This window comes from Anomaloglossus baeobatrachus, chromosome 5 (genome assembly GCF_048569485.1).
Source record: "Anomaloglossus baeobatrachus isolate aAnoBae1 chromosome 5, aAnoBae1.hap1, whole genome shotgun sequence".
Taxonomy (NCBI): Eukaryota; Metazoa; Chordata; class Amphibia; order Anura; family Aromobatidae; genus Anomaloglossus; species Anomaloglossus baeobatrachus.
Window position 1 is genome coordinate 517,718,806 of NC_134357.1, and position 18,412 is coordinate 517,737,217.

The 18,412-nt window shown below is 48.3% G+C and overlaps 1 protein-coding gene across 1 annotated transcript in view; it reads left to right on the forward strand.

Moving 5' to 3' along the window:
• LOC142312869 (uncharacterized) overlaps positions 1-18,412 on the forward strand; it is a 288,408-nt gene that overhangs the window by 148,966 nt on the left and 121,030 nt on the right. The window contains 5 exon segments of the mRNA XM_075351855.1: positions 9,952-10,096; positions 10,226-10,405; positions 10,488-10,611; positions 10,695-10,792; positions 13,485-13,575. Coding sequence (XP_075207970.1) covers positions 10,019-10,096; positions 10,226-10,405; positions 10,488-10,611; positions 10,695-10,792; positions 13,485-13,575 — 571 coding nt within the window. The 5' untranslated portion in view covers positions 9,952-10,018.

Below are 18,412 nucleotides of genomic sequence, written 5' to 3' on the forward strand. Positions count from 1 at the left end.
CCAGGGGGTAGGTCCAGCATCCCCAAGAGAATGTAGTTCCCTGTAGTGTCCTGAGGGTTTCATTGGCACTACATATACGTCATACACATGTGGTTCCGCTCCCTACATGTCGTACACACAGAGCCTCGGTCCACACACATTGTACATACACGGCTTCACGTTGTACACACACGGCTCTGCTCCGTACACATCATACACACACGGCTCTGCTCCGTACACATCGTACACACACAGCTCTGCTACATCCACACTGTAAATCCCTCCTGACCCCACACATAACCTTCCCCTCATCCAGCCCCATGACACCCAGCACAGCAGAGTCCTGCATACACTGAGGAGGTGATCATGTGACCCCTGACTCCTCCCCTCCATGTGATATCATCACAGGTCCTGTAAGCACAGAGCAGCCATATATCTAGTGTGCGGCTCTGCAGGTGGAGGTATGTGGAGATTCCCCATTACTGGGCACAGGGATCATTAACCTCTTCAGTGCTGAAAATATTTAGGTGTTTTTACATTGCGGTGCTCTAAGAGCCATAACTTTTGTCCTTTCCACTGATGTAGACGCCTCGCAGCTATACAGGAAAGGAGACATAGTATGATGCCACTAAAGTGCCGCACCCCACAGACACTGATTCGCCTACAGTGCTGCCCTCCTCACACACTGATCCTCCCCATGATGCTGCACCCACACACACTGCTCCCCCTCTTACAGTGCCGCACCCATCACACACTGATCCCCCCCACAGTGCTGCACCCCACACACAGATCTTCCCAGTACCACGCCCCACACACACTGATCCCCCCCTCAGTGCCGCGCCCCACATACACTGATCCCCCCTCAGTGCCGCGCCCCACACACACACTGATCTCCCCCCAGTGCAGGTCCTTTCACACACTGATCCCTCCCACAGTGCCGCGCCCCACACACACAGATTTCCCCAGTGCCACGCCCCACACACACTGATCCCCCCCCTTCAGTGCCGTGCCTCACACACACTGATCCCCCTCACAGTGCCGCGCCCCACACACACAGATCTCCCCAGTGGCGCGCCCCACACACACAGATTTCCCCAGTGCCGCGCCCCACACACACTGATCCCCCCCTTCAGTGCCGCGCCCCACACACTGATCTTCCCCCTAGTGCCATCCTCACACACACTGATCCCCCCCCACTGTGCCGTACCACGCCCCACACACACTGATCCCCCCCCAGTGCCGTGCCTTACACACTGATCTCCCCTCCACAGTGCCGTGCCGCACCCCACACACACGGATTCCCCCCCATGCTGTGCCCTGCACACACTGATCCCCCAATGCTGTGCCCCACACACACACTGATACCACCCACAGTTCCGCACCCAACACACAATGCTTCCCCCCAGAGGATGATGCCCTTTCCACCCCTCTCAGAATACTACATGAGTAATAAGAAGAATCCTCCCATTGTCTCTTTCCTGCACTGACTGCGGCGGATCTCTGAGTTGGTCCTGTGTAAGGATCAGAGCAGTTGGGGTGATTTAGTCCAGTTGCATACCGCTCACAGCAGCAGGCCAGGCATTTTCCTTGGGCTTTCACAGGCATTTTACTTTCCATGGTATTAATTTCCTGGATACAGTTGAAGATGATGATGGAACGGGGAACTGTTAGCACATTACTCCATCACTCGTTGTGTGCGTCTGAGTTTTGAGTTTCATTCTGTGGGGTCACGATAATGTGTAGGAGCTTTGTGGGTCACCATACTGTGTGTGCGGAGGGTACTGCGGAGTAATACTCAATGTGGGGGTTTCATATGGCACTCATCTAACTTTGATGCTCAAAGTGGCCACCGTCAGCTGCAATGCACATCTGGACTCTGGACAGCATACTGTATCTTGCTGCACGTTGTGCAATATGGTAGATGACATGTTTGAACAAGCATCTGTGATACGTCGTCGTAGGTCCTGCAATGTTGGTGGAGGGGTCGCATACACCTGCTGTTAAGGCTACTTTACACGCTGCGATATCAGTCCCGATATCGCTAGCGTGGGTACCCGCCCCCATCTGTTGTGCAACACGGGCAAATCGCTGTCCGTGCCGCACAACATCGCGCAGACCCGTCACACATACTTACCTGCCCGGCGACGTCGCTGTGGCCGGCAAACCGCCTCCTTTCTAAGGGGGCGGTCCGTGCGGCGTCACAGTGACGTCACTGAGCGGCCGCCCAATAGAAGCAGAGGGGCGGAGATGAGTGGCCAGAACATCCCGCCCACCTCCTTCCTTCCGCATAGCGGGTAAGGAGAGGTTCCTCATTCCTGCGGTGTCACACGGAGCGATGTGTGCTGCCGCAAGAGCGACGAACTACATCGTTACTGCTGCAGTAACGATAATCGAGAATGGACCCCCATGTCACCGATGAGCGATTTTGCACGTTTTTGCAACGATGCAAAATCGCTCATCGGTGTCACACGCAGCAACATCGCTAATGCGGCCGGATGTGCATCACAAATTCTGTGACCCCCAACGACTCCGCATTAGCGATGTCGCAGCGTGTAAAGCCCCCTTTAGATGTGACCTCAAAGAAAGAAGTCCAATGGGGTCAGTTCAGGTGACTGTGGAGGCCACTCCACGCAGCCACCATACCCAATGACTTGTAGGAAGGTCTACATGAGGTATCACTTCACGTCCGCAGCCTTGTGAGTTGTACACGTTCTAATCATAGCATTTCTGTATGCAAGGTGTGCATTCATATTGAATTGATGATGCCCTACAACTTTGTAATTTACTTTTTTCTCTATCTCGTTCCGTTTTCGAAATAAAAATGCTTACTCCGTTGTTTTCCACCAGGTGGCACAATAGGTGGTTTCATTGCGTAGCGCATGGCTACTTTACTATACCTAGACACCACTTCTATGCCTATAGCTGCCACCATTGTCAAGTTAATGGCGGTGGGCAGGATATGGGTGGACTCACTGTATGTACTTCCAGAAGCTAAAACTTTTTAACTTTTTTTTATCAATCACCACCAAGATGTGCAGTTACATCAAGGTACAGAAAGTGGCAAACTCTTAATACAATCTAGCTGACCCAAGCCTTGGTCATTATATACTCGCCATTTCCAATCAGAATATGCTATTTTTCCCATTCTTGCACTCCCTTCACAGGTGAGACCCCAGGATGTTTCTTGGATGATTAGACACTGAGTAAGGCCGGGGCCACACGGGGGACTAATTCAATCCTCACATGACACTTGGCTCACGCTGGCATCACAGCGGGAGACGAGTGTCATGCGAGTGTCATTGTGACTGAGCTCCGATCGTGCGATCGGACCTCAGCTGCGGGGGGCGGGCCGGCACTCAGGAGGGGAGGGGCGGCCCAGCGCTGCGAAGGGGAGGGAGGGATTTATCTCCCTCTCTTCTCAGTAGCCGGCTATTGCCATTCTCGCCCTGCACTCGCATTACACCAGTGTAATGCGAGTGCAGTGCGATTTTTCTCTCGCCCCATAGACTTGAATGGGTGCGAGAGAAACCAGGAACACATTAGTCGCAGCATGCTGCGATTGTTTTCTTGGTCCAATTAGGGCCGAGAAAATAATCGCTCATGGGTGCTTGGACATAGGCTAATATTGGTTCGAGTAGAATGCGATATTTTATCGCATTCCACTTGCTCCGATTTTCATGCCATTTGTCTTAGGACTAAAGGGTGCTATACACGCTGCGACATCGCTAACGATATATCGTCGGGGTCACACCTTTAGTGACGAACATCCGGCGCCGTTAGCGTGTGACACTAAGGAGCGACGATAAACGAGCGCAAAAACGTGAAAAATCGTTGCTCGTTGACACATCGTTCCTTTCCCAAATATCGTTGCTGCTGCAGGTACGATGTTGTTCGTCGTTCCTGCGGCATTACACATCGCTGTGTGTGACACCGCAGGAACGACGAACATCTCCTTACCTGCGTCCACCGGCAATGAGGAAGGAAGCAGGTGGTCGGCATGTTCCGGCCGCTCATCTCCACCCCTCCTCTGCTATTGGACGGCTGCCGTGTGACGTTGCTGTGACGCCGCACGAACTGCCCCCTTAGAAAGGAGGCGGATCGCCGGCCAGAGCGACGTCGCAGGGAAGGTAAGTCCGTGTGACGGGTGTTAGCGATGTTGTGCGCCACGGGCAGCGATTTCCCCGTGACGCATAACCGACGGGGGCGGGTACGCTCGCTAGCGATATCGGTACCGATATCGCAGCGTGTAAAGTACCCTTAAGGGAATCTCTTTACATTTCTCTGTCTGACTTAAAGGGAACCTGTCAGGTGTAATATGCACCCAGAACCACGAGCAGTTCTGGGTGTATATTAGTAATTCCTGCCTAACAGTCCCAGCCTATAGTAGCATAGATAAAGGGATCTTTAGAAAAAGTATTTCTAAAGATCTTCTATGATCTGTTAATGAGCGCAGGGACTCGTCACAAGAGCGGTACTTCCCCTGGCTAATCGGCCCCCTTAGCGACCATCCTCGGACGTTGCGCATTCATTATCATGTTATCACGCCCACGGGGCGTACTAACGTGCTAAGTAGCATGTTAGTATGCCCCGTGGGCATGATAGCATGCTAATGAATGCGCAACGTCCAAGGATGGTTGCGCTCACCTCAGTGCGCATGACCACCGAGTCCTGCTTTCAAACCCATGTAGTGCGCCTGACTGAAAGTCCGGGCTCATGTGCACTGTGCCGAAATCCAGGACTCGGACGCGATGGCAGCATAGAGGTGAGTGAGATGATCCTCTGATGCTGCACATTCATTAGCATGTTAGCACACCCACAGGGGTGTATTAACATGCTACGGGGCTGACTAGCCAGGGGAAGTAACGCCCTTGCAACTAAGCATTGGCCTCATTAGCATATGATTAAAAGATCTTTAGAAATACTTTTTCTAAAGATCTCTTTTTCTATGCTACTACATACAGGGACGGTTAGTCGGGGATTAGCAATATGCACCCAGAATTGCTCATGGTTCTGGGTGCATATTACACCTGACAGGTTCCCTTTAAACCTTGACGTTAGAAGGTGTTGAGGATAGTGAATCAATTAGGCCGGGTCCACACAGGGACTACTGCGATCCTCGCATGACACTCGGCTCACACTGGCAACACAGCGGTAGCCAAGTGTCATGAGAGTGTCATTGCGACTGAGGTCCGATTGTGCAATTGGACCTCAGCTGCGGGGGGCCGGCCGGCACTGAGTAAGAGCGGGCCAGCGCTGAGGAGGGGAGGATTTATCTCCATCTCTCCTCCGTTGCCAGCTATTGCCATTCTCGCTTTACACTCGCATTACACTGGTATACTGCGAGTGCAGTGCGAATTTTCTCTGGCTCCATAGACTTGAATGGGTGCGAGAGAAACCAGGAACGCATTACAGTCGCAGCATGCTGCGATTGTTTTCTTGGTCCATTTAGGGCTGAGAAAATAATCGCTCATGGGTGCTGGGACATAGGCTAATATTGGTCTGAGTGGAATGCGATGTTTTATCGCATTCCACTCGCTCCGATTTTCACGCTGTATGTCTTAGGCCTTAGGTCGGCGTTACACAAGATAATATATCGTGCGATCGCATGAGCGATCGTACCCGGCCCCGTCGTTTGTGCGTCACGGGTAATTTATTGTCCGTGTCGCACAAAATCGTTAAACCCCCGTCACACGTACTTACCTCACTAACGACGTCGCTGTGGGCGGCGAACATCCTCTTCCTGAAGGGGAGGGACGTTTGGCGTCACAGCGACGTCACACAGCGGCCGGCCAATAGAAGCGGAGGGGCGGAGATGAGCGGGACGTAACATCCCGCCCACCTCCTTCCTTCCTCATTGCCGGCGGGACGCAGGTAAGCTGTGTTCGTCGTTCCTGGGGTGTCACACGTAGTGATGTGTGCTGCCACGGGAACGACGAACAACCAGCGCACAGAAGGAGGAACGACATTATGGAAATGAACGACGTGTCAACGAGCAACGATAAGGTGAGTATTTTTGCTTGTTAACAGTCGTTCGGAGGTGTCACACGGTACGACATCTCTAACAATGCCGGATGTGCGTCACGAATTCCGTGACCCTGACGACATATCGCACTATATATCGTACCGTGTAACGCCGCTTTTAGGCTGTGTGCCCACGATCAGTGTTTGCAGTGTTTTGGATATAGCATGTTTTCACTGTGTCCAAAACGCTATGTTGTACAGTACAAGCATAGTGGATGGGATTTCTAGAACTCCCATGCCCACTGTGCGTGTACAGCCTGCAGAGAAAACTAAAGCCTACTTTACACGAGACGACCGATTGTGCAATAGCGTATATCGTACCCACCCCCGTCGTTTTTGCATCACAGGCAATTAGTTGCCCGTGGCGCACAAACTCGTTTAACCCCCGTCACACGTACTTACCTTCTGGATGACCTCGCTGTGGGCGACGAACGTCCACTTCCTGGAGTGGGAGGGACGTTCGGCGTCACAGCGACGTCACACGGCAGCCGGCCAATAGAAGCGGAGGGGCGAAGATGAGCGGGATGTAAACATCCCGCCCACCTTCTTCCTTTCATTAAGCCGTCGGGTGTCACGGGAGGCAGATAAACCTGCTGTTCATCGTTCCCGTGGTGTCACACGGAGCAACGTGTGATGCCACGGAAACGGTGAACAACCGCCGCCATTTTAAATAAACAATTTTATGAAACCTATTGACGAGTACACGACTCACGATTTGTGAGCGATACTGCGTCGCTAGGAGGTGTTACACGAGACGCCGTCGTGTACGATGCCGGATGTGCGTCACGAAAACCGTGACCCCGACGGTGCTTCGCACGATCAGTCGTCTCGTGTAAAGCCCGCTTAACCTGCAGTGTTGTTTCCCGGGGCACAGCATGTCAATTTATTGCTGCAGAGCCACGAGCGTTTTCCACTGGGAGATCAGAGAAAAAGTCCGCAGCTTCCGGAACCCTGATCATGGCCACATGCAGCTGCGGTCTCCTGCGGAGAGCACTTGCGGTCCCACAGGAGAGGATGTGCTGCGTCCAGATCAAGGACACATACACTTAGGACACTGAAAATTCACTCTGGAACTGTCACATTTTTGGCATAATATAGGCTTTCTCAAAGTGCTAATCTAATGCACTGTGCTGTACTTTGGGGAGCTCAATGTATGTGAACAAGAGCTGAGCTGCATTGCTTTTAATTAGTATAAGGTAAGATGCCCTCTCAACAAAACTTATGAGCTATATGACTACGGCAGGTCACAAAAGACAACTAAACTCTTACCCAGCTTTTCCACTACTTAGATGCACATGTCACTGTATTACTGTATTACTAAGTGGCAACCCAGCTTCCCTACTGCACTGACAGAAACAGTGGGAAAGCTGGGTTACAGCTTAGTGATGGTATGTTGTGATACTGCTGTTGATGCTAAGTCTGCTTTCACACATCCGTTTTTTTCTGAGCGGCACAATACGGCGCTTTGCAGAACAAAAGCAACCGTTTTTTTTTGCCGCCGGTTGCATTTTTTTCTGCATAGACTTGCATTAGCGCAGTATTGTGCCGCATGGCCTTGCATTGCGTCCGTTTTTTGCCGGATGCAGCATATTTAGCCCATGTGGCGGCCGGATGGAACGTTGCCTGGCACATTTTTTTGTGCGGCGAAAAAAACGCATTGTGCCGGATCCAGCGCGATGCGGCGCGATTTACATCGCAAGCCTATGGACACCGGATGCGTTTTTTTTTTGCACTGCGCATGCTCAGTATCAAGCCGCATCCGTCAAAAAATGGATGGTCCGCATGGAAAAACTTATGCAACGGATCAGTTTTTTTTCGCCGCATCCGTTGCATAGGTTTTTGAGCCGGATTGAGCCGCACTGCAAAAACCGAATGTGTGAAAGCAGCCGAAGAAAGCTGGGTTACAGCTCGGTGTTGATACATCCTGTCCATTCTGAGACTGCTTTTGTTAACTTTGTCAATGTAACAACTGTACTGCAAATCAGTGATGATACTTAGAGGTTGTCCACTACTTTAACATTGATGCCCTATCCTTATGACAGGTCATCAATGTTTGATCGGCCGGCGTCCGCCGATCATCCGTTCCCGATGCCAGCAGCAGCAGGCAATGCTCAGTTCCGGAGCTGCTCTGTCTCCTGATAGAGGCCACGGCCAAGTGCTGCACATCCACCTCCTATTAATTTGAATGGGAGGTGGATGTGGTACTGAGCATTTACGGCCTCCAACCTGCTGCCGGCACTAAAAACAGCTGATCGGCAGGGGAGCCGGGTGTCGGACTCTGGCTGATCAGACACTGATGACCTATCCTAAGGATAGGCCATCATGTCTTTAAAAGGGTAGTTCGGGGGAGATAAAAAAAAATTGTACTGTCCTCATACACTATGAATCAGAGCTGCCACTGCAGTTCTACTATCTTTACATCACTTCTAAATCAATAAAATAGTAGCTGCTCCTCACCCATCTCGTATGGGATGTTACGTCACAGAGCAGTGTAAAGCTCCATGCTGCAATAGACAACAAGGGGGGCCATAGCGGGGGCATGGCTACCGGATCCATGCTCTACCTGCCTCTCCTTCCTCTTGTTACGTAGGTGACACCGCTATGGATAGAGGTCCCTCAGCCATCAGATGAAACCTCAAGCAGAGTTCCTGATTGTGACAGGTAATCCTTCTGGTGGGAAAGATCTTGGCAGTTTCCATTTTGCCTTATTTTCTGAAGTCTGTCTGCTTTTCAGCAGGATTACTGATAGAAATAGGAAGAGGAGAACCTGCATGACAGTGTTTGGGGTGGCACGCATAATTACACCATTTATGTGTTCTCTGTGCAGGGCTAGGCCTTGTGTCTCTTTGATGGTTTAGGCTGCGTGCCTCTGTGCCGGGCTAGGCCGTGTGCCCACCAGATCTCATCAGACATCATGTGATCCGTTTATGCTTTGCAATGTGTAAAATGGTGGCAGCCATTTTAGATGATACGCCTGTATTTGTTTGCAAAGTATTTTAATTTACTGACTTTATAAAATTCATAGAATCAGGGGACATTCACTGCGAGTGGAAGAAAGGCGATTCCGGCAGCTAAATAGGAAAGGGTTCTTTATAGTTAGAGCAGCCAGACTGTGGAATGCCGTACCACAAGAGATAGTAATGGCTGACACTGTATGTAATGGTCCTTCCTTTTGCGGTCCGCAAAAAAAAATGGAAGTCACACTGATGGCACACAGACCGTATACGGAACGGATGCGGTTTTCACAAGGATGCATCCATGGAAAAACAGAAACTTTTTTGCGGACCACAAAAACTGAACGGTCGTGTGACTGTAGCCTTAAAGTGAGGACAACATGTTCGGTGGTAAAGACTTTTTTCGAGTCTAAAGCGGGCTTTACACACAGCCACATCGCTAGCGAAAGCACCCGCCCCCGTCGGTTGTGCGTCACGAGCAAATCGCTGCTACTTACCTGCCTAGCGACGTCGCTGTGGCCAGCGAACCGCCTCCTAGCGGCGTCACTAAGCGGCCGGCCAATAGAAGCGGATGGGCGGAGATGAGCGGGCCGAACATGCCGCCCACCTCCTTCCCTCCTCATTGCGGGCGGCCGCAGGTACGGTGATGTTCCTCGTTCCTGCGGTTTCACACATAGCGATGTGTGCTGCCGCAGGAACGACAAATAACCTGCAACAGCAAAGATAATCGGGATAGGAACGACTGGTCAACGATCAACGATTAGGTAAGTAATTTTGATCGTTAACGGTCGTTCCTGCGTTTCACACTCAACGATGTCGCTAACCAGGCCGTATGTGCGTCACGAATTCCGTGACCCCAACGACATCTCGTTAGCGAAGTTGTTGCATGTAAAGCCCGCTTAAAGCTTTACTGCCGAAACATAGGTTTCCCCCTTATTATTTCCAGCAATTGTTTTTATGAGATCTTTTATGATTTTATATTTTTATTCCCATTCAGGTCCCTACAATATCAGATCCGCTCAGATCTTCTATACAAGTGAATTTTCCTAATTGACCCATCAAGGATGGATAGGGACAGGGACAAGATGGTGGAGAGGATATTACACCTCACTCTAGAGATCCTCTTCCGGCTTACTGGAGAGGTGAGAGATTCTGATGACGTCACATTACATCATTCTTATCTATGGGAATAACAGATGGACAGAACTGGAGAGGTGAGGACTCTAGAAATGTCTGTAGTGAGATTTATTAATGTGTCTCTCTATAACCAGGATTACACAGTAGTGAAGAAGACCTCTAGAGAGCGCTGTCAGGTCCCTGTGTCTGAGGGATGGGGAAGACCCCTGAGCCCAATCACGGGGTCTCCACCTCACCCCCTGATACATGAGGACTTCAATGACCAGAAGATAATAGAACTCACCTACAAGATGATTGAGCTGCTGACTGGAGAGGTGACACTGCTGGGTATGCTGGGACATTATACAGTAACGCTATGAAGGGATCGGGGGATGATGGTATTATTGTATGTATCAGGTTCCTATAAGGTGTCAGGATGTCACCGTCTATTTCTCCATGGAGGAGTGGGAGTATTTAGAAGGACACAAAGATCTGTACAAGGACATCATGATGGAGGTTCCCCAGCCCCTCACATCACCAGGTAATAGACAGGACTAAATACATATAGACTATAATTATCTGTATGTAAAGAATGAATTCAGCCCCTGTATGTGTTTCCTCCAGTTCTATCCAGTGAGAGGACAACACCAGAGAGATGTCCCCGTCCTCTTCTTCTACAGGACTGTAAACAAGAAAATCCCAATGTTTCCCAGGATGAACAGGTAGATGGAGAGAAGGTGTCATGAACTTTCCCTATGATGTGTAAATGGTGTGAAGGTCTTGTGCTCAGTCTTGTATCATACTTTGAATGGACAATTTATTACAGACATCAGCTCTTTTAGGATTGGTGCTGTTCTGTAATGAAATTAGACCTATGACCCTGGAGTGCAGTAGAAAACAATTACTTTTGCTGTGAATGCTCATTAAAATGGAAAACTATTATTTGATCTGATCTTCAAGTGAGGCATGGTCCATGGTGCTGGATTAGCCAGGGCCAGTGTTTTTAATCCTTTAAATTTTAAACTTAAATTTAAAGGATTTTCACATGCAATAGTGTCAAGAGTTATACTAGGATTTTTTTTATTGAAGAAGAATATCCAATGAAAGCAGAACCTCTGAGTGTACACAAGTCATCAAGGGTGATGTCAAAAATTGTTCTGAGTAACTTGATGTACAGTCATGCAAATTACAACTTACAACTGTACTGGTGTACAACTAATGTGTCTGAATTAACTTGTTTTTCCTTAGCATAGATGGGCTAGAGCAGGAACCTCAAACACACGGCCCATGGGCCGTATTTGGCCCCTTAGGCTCCTTCTTGCAGCTTGCAGGCACATGGATCCGGTAACGATCGCAGTCAGTGCAGTGGTCGCAGCCATCAGCGCTTTATTTCATATTATCGCCAGCCTGTGAGAGTCGAGCTCTCTTTGCATAACTCAATTGCAGCCACCAGCCAATCAGAGGCAAGCAACTGACGCGTATGACCTCAGCTGCTTGCCTCTGACTGGCAATTGGCTACTATTAGAATAGTTGTGCAAAGAGAACTTGACTCTGCGCAGCGTCGTCAAAATATTCATTTAAATTTCAGATGAAGCGCTGACAGTGGCTGCGATTGCTACTGGGTCCACGTGCCTGCGGGCCTCATGAAGCAGGAAAGAGGACGCCGAGGGAATGAAGGAAAAGTGAGAAGAATGTTTTGGTGTGTGTGTTTTGCCCACTGAGGCTGCACAGGGCAGTGTGTGTGTGTGTGTGTGTGTGTGTGTGTGTGTGTGTGTGTAGAATGGCACAATAGGGGACCAGGATGGAATATTGCTACAAGAAGAGGTCCAGTAGAGGAAACATGACTACAAGAAGAGTACCTGCATGGGCACATTATTACAAGATGGGCACAAGGGTGGGACACATTACTTCAAGATGGTGACAAGGTTTGGGGTACTTACATTACTACATGATAGGGTACAAGGATGGACATTATACTACAGGATAGGGACAAAGATGGGCACATTACTACAAGATGGGGACAAGGATAGGGCACAGTACTACAGGATGAGGATGGGGCACAGTACTACAAGATGGGGACAAGAATGGGTCACATTACTACAAGATGGGAACAAGAATGGGGCACATTACTACATGATGAGGACAAGGATGGGGCACATTACTACATTATGAGAACCAGGATGGGCACATTACTACATGAGGACCTGGATGGGGCACATTACTACAGGATGAGGATCAGGATGGGGTACGGGGTACATTACTACAGGAAGAGGACCAGGATGGGGAAAATTACCACAGGATTTGTCCTTAAAAGAATGTCCCCCCCCCCCAAATTGTTTTTTTCTATGTGCAGCAATTATTATACCCAGCTAAGGCTGGTTTCACACATCCGGCTTTTTGCCGTTTTGCCGGATCCGGCGCTCTCCCGTACAGTTAATACAGTACAATGACAGAGCAACAAGCGCCGGTCACATGCTGTCATGTGACCGGCGCATGTGACCCGGAAGTTACAGCGCTGTCATTGTACTGTATTATCTGTACGGGAGAGCGCCGGATCCGGTAAAACGGCAAAAAGCCGGATGTGTGAAACCGGCCTAAGTTTGAGAACCCTGAGCTAGAGCAACTGATGAGAAGATCCAGTGCCATTGCTGTGTAAGGAAAACAAAGTGGGGAAAAAAACAACATTTAATTGAATCCAGATTTCTGATGTATTATGTTGATGGGACGGTCAGCATTGGTACAAGCAGCATGAATCCATGTACCCTTCCTGTGAAGTGTCAACATTTCAGGCTGATTGGAGGTGGAATGTTTTCTTGGCACATTCTAGGTCCTCTTATACCTGTGTATGGATGTTTGGGCTAACAAACATTGTGATCAACCAAGTCAATCAATTCATAGCAACTATCCTATGGTAGAAGGACAATGCACCATGTAATTAGAGTTGTATAGTCATGGATTGCTTCCGGGAATTGCAAGTTTTGCTTGACGCTGTGCCCTTCAGAGTTGGATCTATTCCTATAGAACATTTCTAGGACAAAGTAGAATGGGCTGTTTTGAGTATATCTGCATCTCCATCTAATGTGCGGCAACTGAAAATAGTTCAGTCTGGGCCAGTATTCCTAGAGAACGATTTTAACACTTGGTGGGTTTTTTAATGCAATAAAGAGTTGAGCTACAACATGATACCAGATGGGTGTCTTTAATAAAGTGGCCATTCAGCATATGGTTTATACTTGATGGAGATGACATTATAAAGCTGATCATAGATATTAGATGATGTCTGGATCTTCTCACAATTTCCTGGTTATGGAGACTGATAGTTAGAATTAGAAGCCGACAGGTTGGATTCATACCGGAGATCTGCAGCTATTTTATATTTTCTTTATTTGTCTATGATTTATACATTTGTTTCAGGGTGAAGATCTGACCCATATTAATACTACAGGGACATATGTGAGGGGTGATGAGTGGTATAAAGACGAAATTACTACATATGACTACCCAGGTGAGTAGTAGCAACTGAATGCAGAGGAGTCACATAATCTACTCAGTCACTGCCTTATGTTTAATTATTTGGGGTTTGTTTGTACAGATTTATTTTAGATTTAGCCTATTTTTTCTTTAAGGGCTATTTTACACTATTTGTATAGACATCTCTCCTTTGTGTTCATAACACACTCCAGAGCCGCAGCAGAAAATATACGGTACTTGGACACTGCTTGGTGGATTTCTCGAAATCTGCTTTTGAAGCTGGTTAGCTTCCGTAATTTGAACTGTAGACAGCAGAAACACTCGCAGCACTGCACTGAGAATTTTCTGACCAAAACCCTCAATAGCATTTTTCTTTACAAGCATAAAATACTGGTACATTCAGATACATCTCTTTAGACTTTTATAATATAGGTTCTGAAAAGTAATTGCCAGTGTTTTTTTTTTATAGAATTACTACTAAAAATACGTCTTTTTGATTCAATTTACAGATCAAATGCAAATGGGTCTGTGCGAAAAAAACAAACAAAAACTAATAGCATTTAGATGCAATCTGTGTCATATGGGTGCCATCTTTTTGATAGATAAATAGATAGATATGTACAGTGCCTACAAGTAGTATTCAACCCCCTGCAGATTTAGCAGGTTTGATAAGATGCAAATAAGTTAGAGCCTGCAAACTTCAAACAAGAGCAGGATTTATTAACAGATGCATAAATCTTACAAACCAACAAGTTATGTTGCTCAGTTAAATTTTAATAAATTTTCAACATAAAAGTGTGGGTCAATTATTATTCAACCCCTAGGTTTAATATTTTGTGGACGAGCCTTGACATGACGCTTTGAAAGTAAAGGTACCTTACGGGCTCGTCTGGAACGGAGACCATTGCGGTGGAGTAGGTTACTTATGGTATTGACTGAAACCAATGTCCCCACTGCCATGAGATCTTCCCGGAGCTCCTTCCTTGTTGTCCTTGGGTTAGCCTTGACTCTTCGGACAAGCCTGGCCTCGGCACGGGTGGAAACTTTCAAAGGCTGTCCAGGCCGTGGAAGGCTAACAGTAGTTCCATAAGCCTTCCACTACCGGATGATGCTCTCAACAGTGGAGACAGGTAGGCCCAACTCCTTGGAAAGGGTTTTGTACCCCTTGCCAGCCTTGTGACCCTCCACGATCTTGTCTCTGATGGCCTTGGAATGCTCCTTTGTCTTTCCCATGTTGACCAAGTATGAGTGCTGTTCACAAGTTTGGGGAGGGTCTTAATTAGTCAGAAAAGGCTGGAAAAAGAGATAATTAATCCAAACATGTGAAGCTCATTGTTCTTTGTGCCTGAAATACTTCTTAATACTTTAGGGGAACCAAACAGAATTCTGGTGGTTTGAGAGTTGAATAATAAATGACCCTCTGAATAAACTTTTCACAATTTAAAAAAAAAAAAAAAGAAATAACATTCTTTTTTGCTGCAGTGCATTTCACACTTCCAGGCTGATCTACAGTCCAAATGTCACAATACCAAGTTAATTCCGAATGTGTAAACCTGCTAAATCTGCAGGGGGTTGAATACTACTTGTAGGCACTGTATATATCTATATATATAAGTGCCTTATTCTGTCTGTCTGTCTGTAACGAAAATAACGTCATTACAGTGACAACCGTTGCATTGGCTGCTGGGTTCAGCCTGGTCCCGCCCCCCCGCACGGATTGGCCGCTCGGCTCAGCTTGGCCCCGCCTCTCGCACGGATTGCCCGTTTGGCCAGGCCCCGCCCCCTCACACATTGGACGCTCAGCTTGGCCCTGTTCCCCGCACGCATTCCCTGAACCCACACGGAGCTCCGACTCCCAGGTGAGTGCTACACCCCCGGGAGCCCACACCGGCAACCCAGCCGAGACATACCCTCGCGTTGCTGGGGTTGCCGGCGTATGCTGGTAACCATGGTACACATCGGGCAACCATAGAAACCACTTTGCTTAATTATCCGATTGTGTACCATGGTTACCAGCGTATGCCGGCTCCCTGCCCATTCAGATCATTGGTCTCCCGCTGTCAAACACGCCAATGCGTGCTGCACAGCAGGAGACCAACAAACAAAAAGTGAACCAGCACTGTCGCTTTGAATAGTTACCTGATGTGTACCATGCTAACTAGCTTACCCCGGCTCCCGACACACGTGTCCCAGAGCCGGCGTACGCTGGTAACCATGATACACATATGGTAACTATGGAAACCGCTTTGCATAGTTGCCCGCTCGGCCACGCCCCCAGACACTCTGCCCGCTCGGCCACACCCCCCCACACTATGCCCGCTCGGACACGCCCCCACACACTCTGCCCGCTCAGCCACACCCCCCCACACTCTGCCCGCTCAGCCTCGCCCCCCACACTCTGGCCGCTCGGCCACGCCCCCCACACACGCTGCCCGCTCGGCCACGCCCCCACACACTCTGCCCGCTCGGCCATGCCCCCCACACACATTGGGCACCTATACACCTCCCCCCAGGACTACTCCACCTATTAGACACCTCCCCCCCAGGACTACTCCACCTATTAGACACCTCCCCTCAGGACTACTCCTCCTATTATACTCCTCTCCCCCCAGGACTACTCCTCCTATTGTACTCCTCTCCCCCAGGACTACTCCTGCTATTAGACTCCTATCCCCCCAGGGCTACTCCTCCTATTATACTCTTCTCCTCCCCAGGACTACTCCTTCTATTATCCTCGTCTCTCCCCAGGACTACTCCTATTATACTCCTCTCCCCCTAGGACTACTCCTCCTATTATCCTCCTCTCCCCCCAGGATTACTCCTCCTATTATCCTACTCTCTCCCTAGGACTACTCCTCCTATTATCCTCCTCTCCCCCCAGGATTACTCCTCCTATTATCCTACTCTCTCCCCAGGACTACTCCTTTTATTATACTCCTCTCTCCCCAGGACTACTCCTTTTATTATACTCCTCTCCCCCCAGGACTACTCCTCCTCTCTCCCCAGGACTACTCCTCCTATTATCCTGCTCTCCCCCTATTATCCTGCTCTCCCCCCAGGACTACTCCTCCTATTATACTCCTCTCTCCCCAGGACTACTCCTCCTATTATACTCCTCTCTCCCCAGGACTACTACTCCTATTATCCTCCTCTCTCTCCAGGACTACTCCTCCTATTATCCTCCTCTCTCCCCAGGACTACTCCTCCTATTATCCTCCACTCTCCCCAGGACTACTCCTCCTATTATCCTGCTGTCCCCCTATTATCCTGCTCTCCCCCCAGGACTACTCCACCTATTATACTCCTCTCCCCCCAGGACTACTCCTCCTATTATACTCCTCTCTCCCCAGGACTACTCCTCCAACACACACACTGCACAAAACATACCTCCCCCCAAAACACACACACACCCACACAAGCCGCGTAACACACACAACACCACACACACACAACGCTGCAGACACAGAGCGCTCCACAAGCAACGCAACACACACAACGCAACACACAAACAGCACCGCTCTCACACACCCCCACACCCAGAACATTTACAGCGCCCTACATAAACACTTGGCAACTACACACAACAACATATATATATATATATATATATATATATATATATATATATATATATATATATATATATATATATATATATAACACAAACCATACATTAACTACACAATAAATTCTAGAATACCCGATGCGTTAGAATCGGGCCACCTTCTAGTATATATATATCTAATATATAAAGCTGAATGTGTGTGTGTGTATGTCCAGGATTGGCATCTGCACCGTCGCAGCTACAGCCACAAACGTTTGCATACTCACACATCTGGACCCCGAGAGCGTCATAGGCTATGTTTTGAGGGGAAATTTTAACCCCGCGCTTTACAGTTATTCGCAAAAAAACCTGCCTCCATTAAAGCGAATGGAGCTGGGAGCCACAGTGCAGCCAGAACTTCAGAAGAATGCGCAGCCACGCCCTTATATGGAATGTTGGCATCACAATGCAGCCAGGGAAAGAGGCAGACACAAAGAGACAGACACAGACAAAGAGACAGACTGACAGGGAAAGAGAAAGACAAAAACAAAGAGACAGACACAGGGAAACAGACAAACAGGGAAAGAAAGGGAAAGAGACAGACAGGGTAAGAGACAGGCAAAGACAGGTAAAGAGACAGACAAAGAGACAGACACAGGGAAAGAGACAGACAGGGAAAGAGACAGAGATAGACAGACAGGGAAAGAGATAGATAGACAGACAGGGAAAGGGATAGATAGACAGACGGAGACAGAGACAGTCAGAGACACAGGGAAAGAGACAGACAGACAAAGAGAGAGAGAGAGAGAGAAACAGAGAGATATATACAGAGGGGGAGACAGACAGAGAATGGGAGAGAAACAGAGAGACAGTTACTATCCCGGGCGTTTATTCATTCTATCCCGGGAATGTTAATACATTCCATTTTGTTAACAACAGTTATTAACCCGGGCGAAGCCGGGTAGTACAGCTAGTATATATATAATATATATATATATATATATATATATATATATATATATATATAATATAATCTTGACATGTGAAGCTATGAAAGAGCTCTTTATTTTTGTTTTCCATTTGAGGAAAAAATGGATGAAGCACAGGTTGTAAAACTGAGGCACATGCCAAAAATGGATCCACCACACAGAAAACAAACATGTCAGATTGAGATCATCACATTTTGAAGTGTTGCACACTCGATCTGGGAGTTTAATCTTTATAGGAGAAAATGGTATATATACAGTACATCCCGATTCGGTGCAATAAGGTAAATGCATACAAACACAATTGCTCCAGAACTGGTCATTCTGCGTTCTAAAGTGCT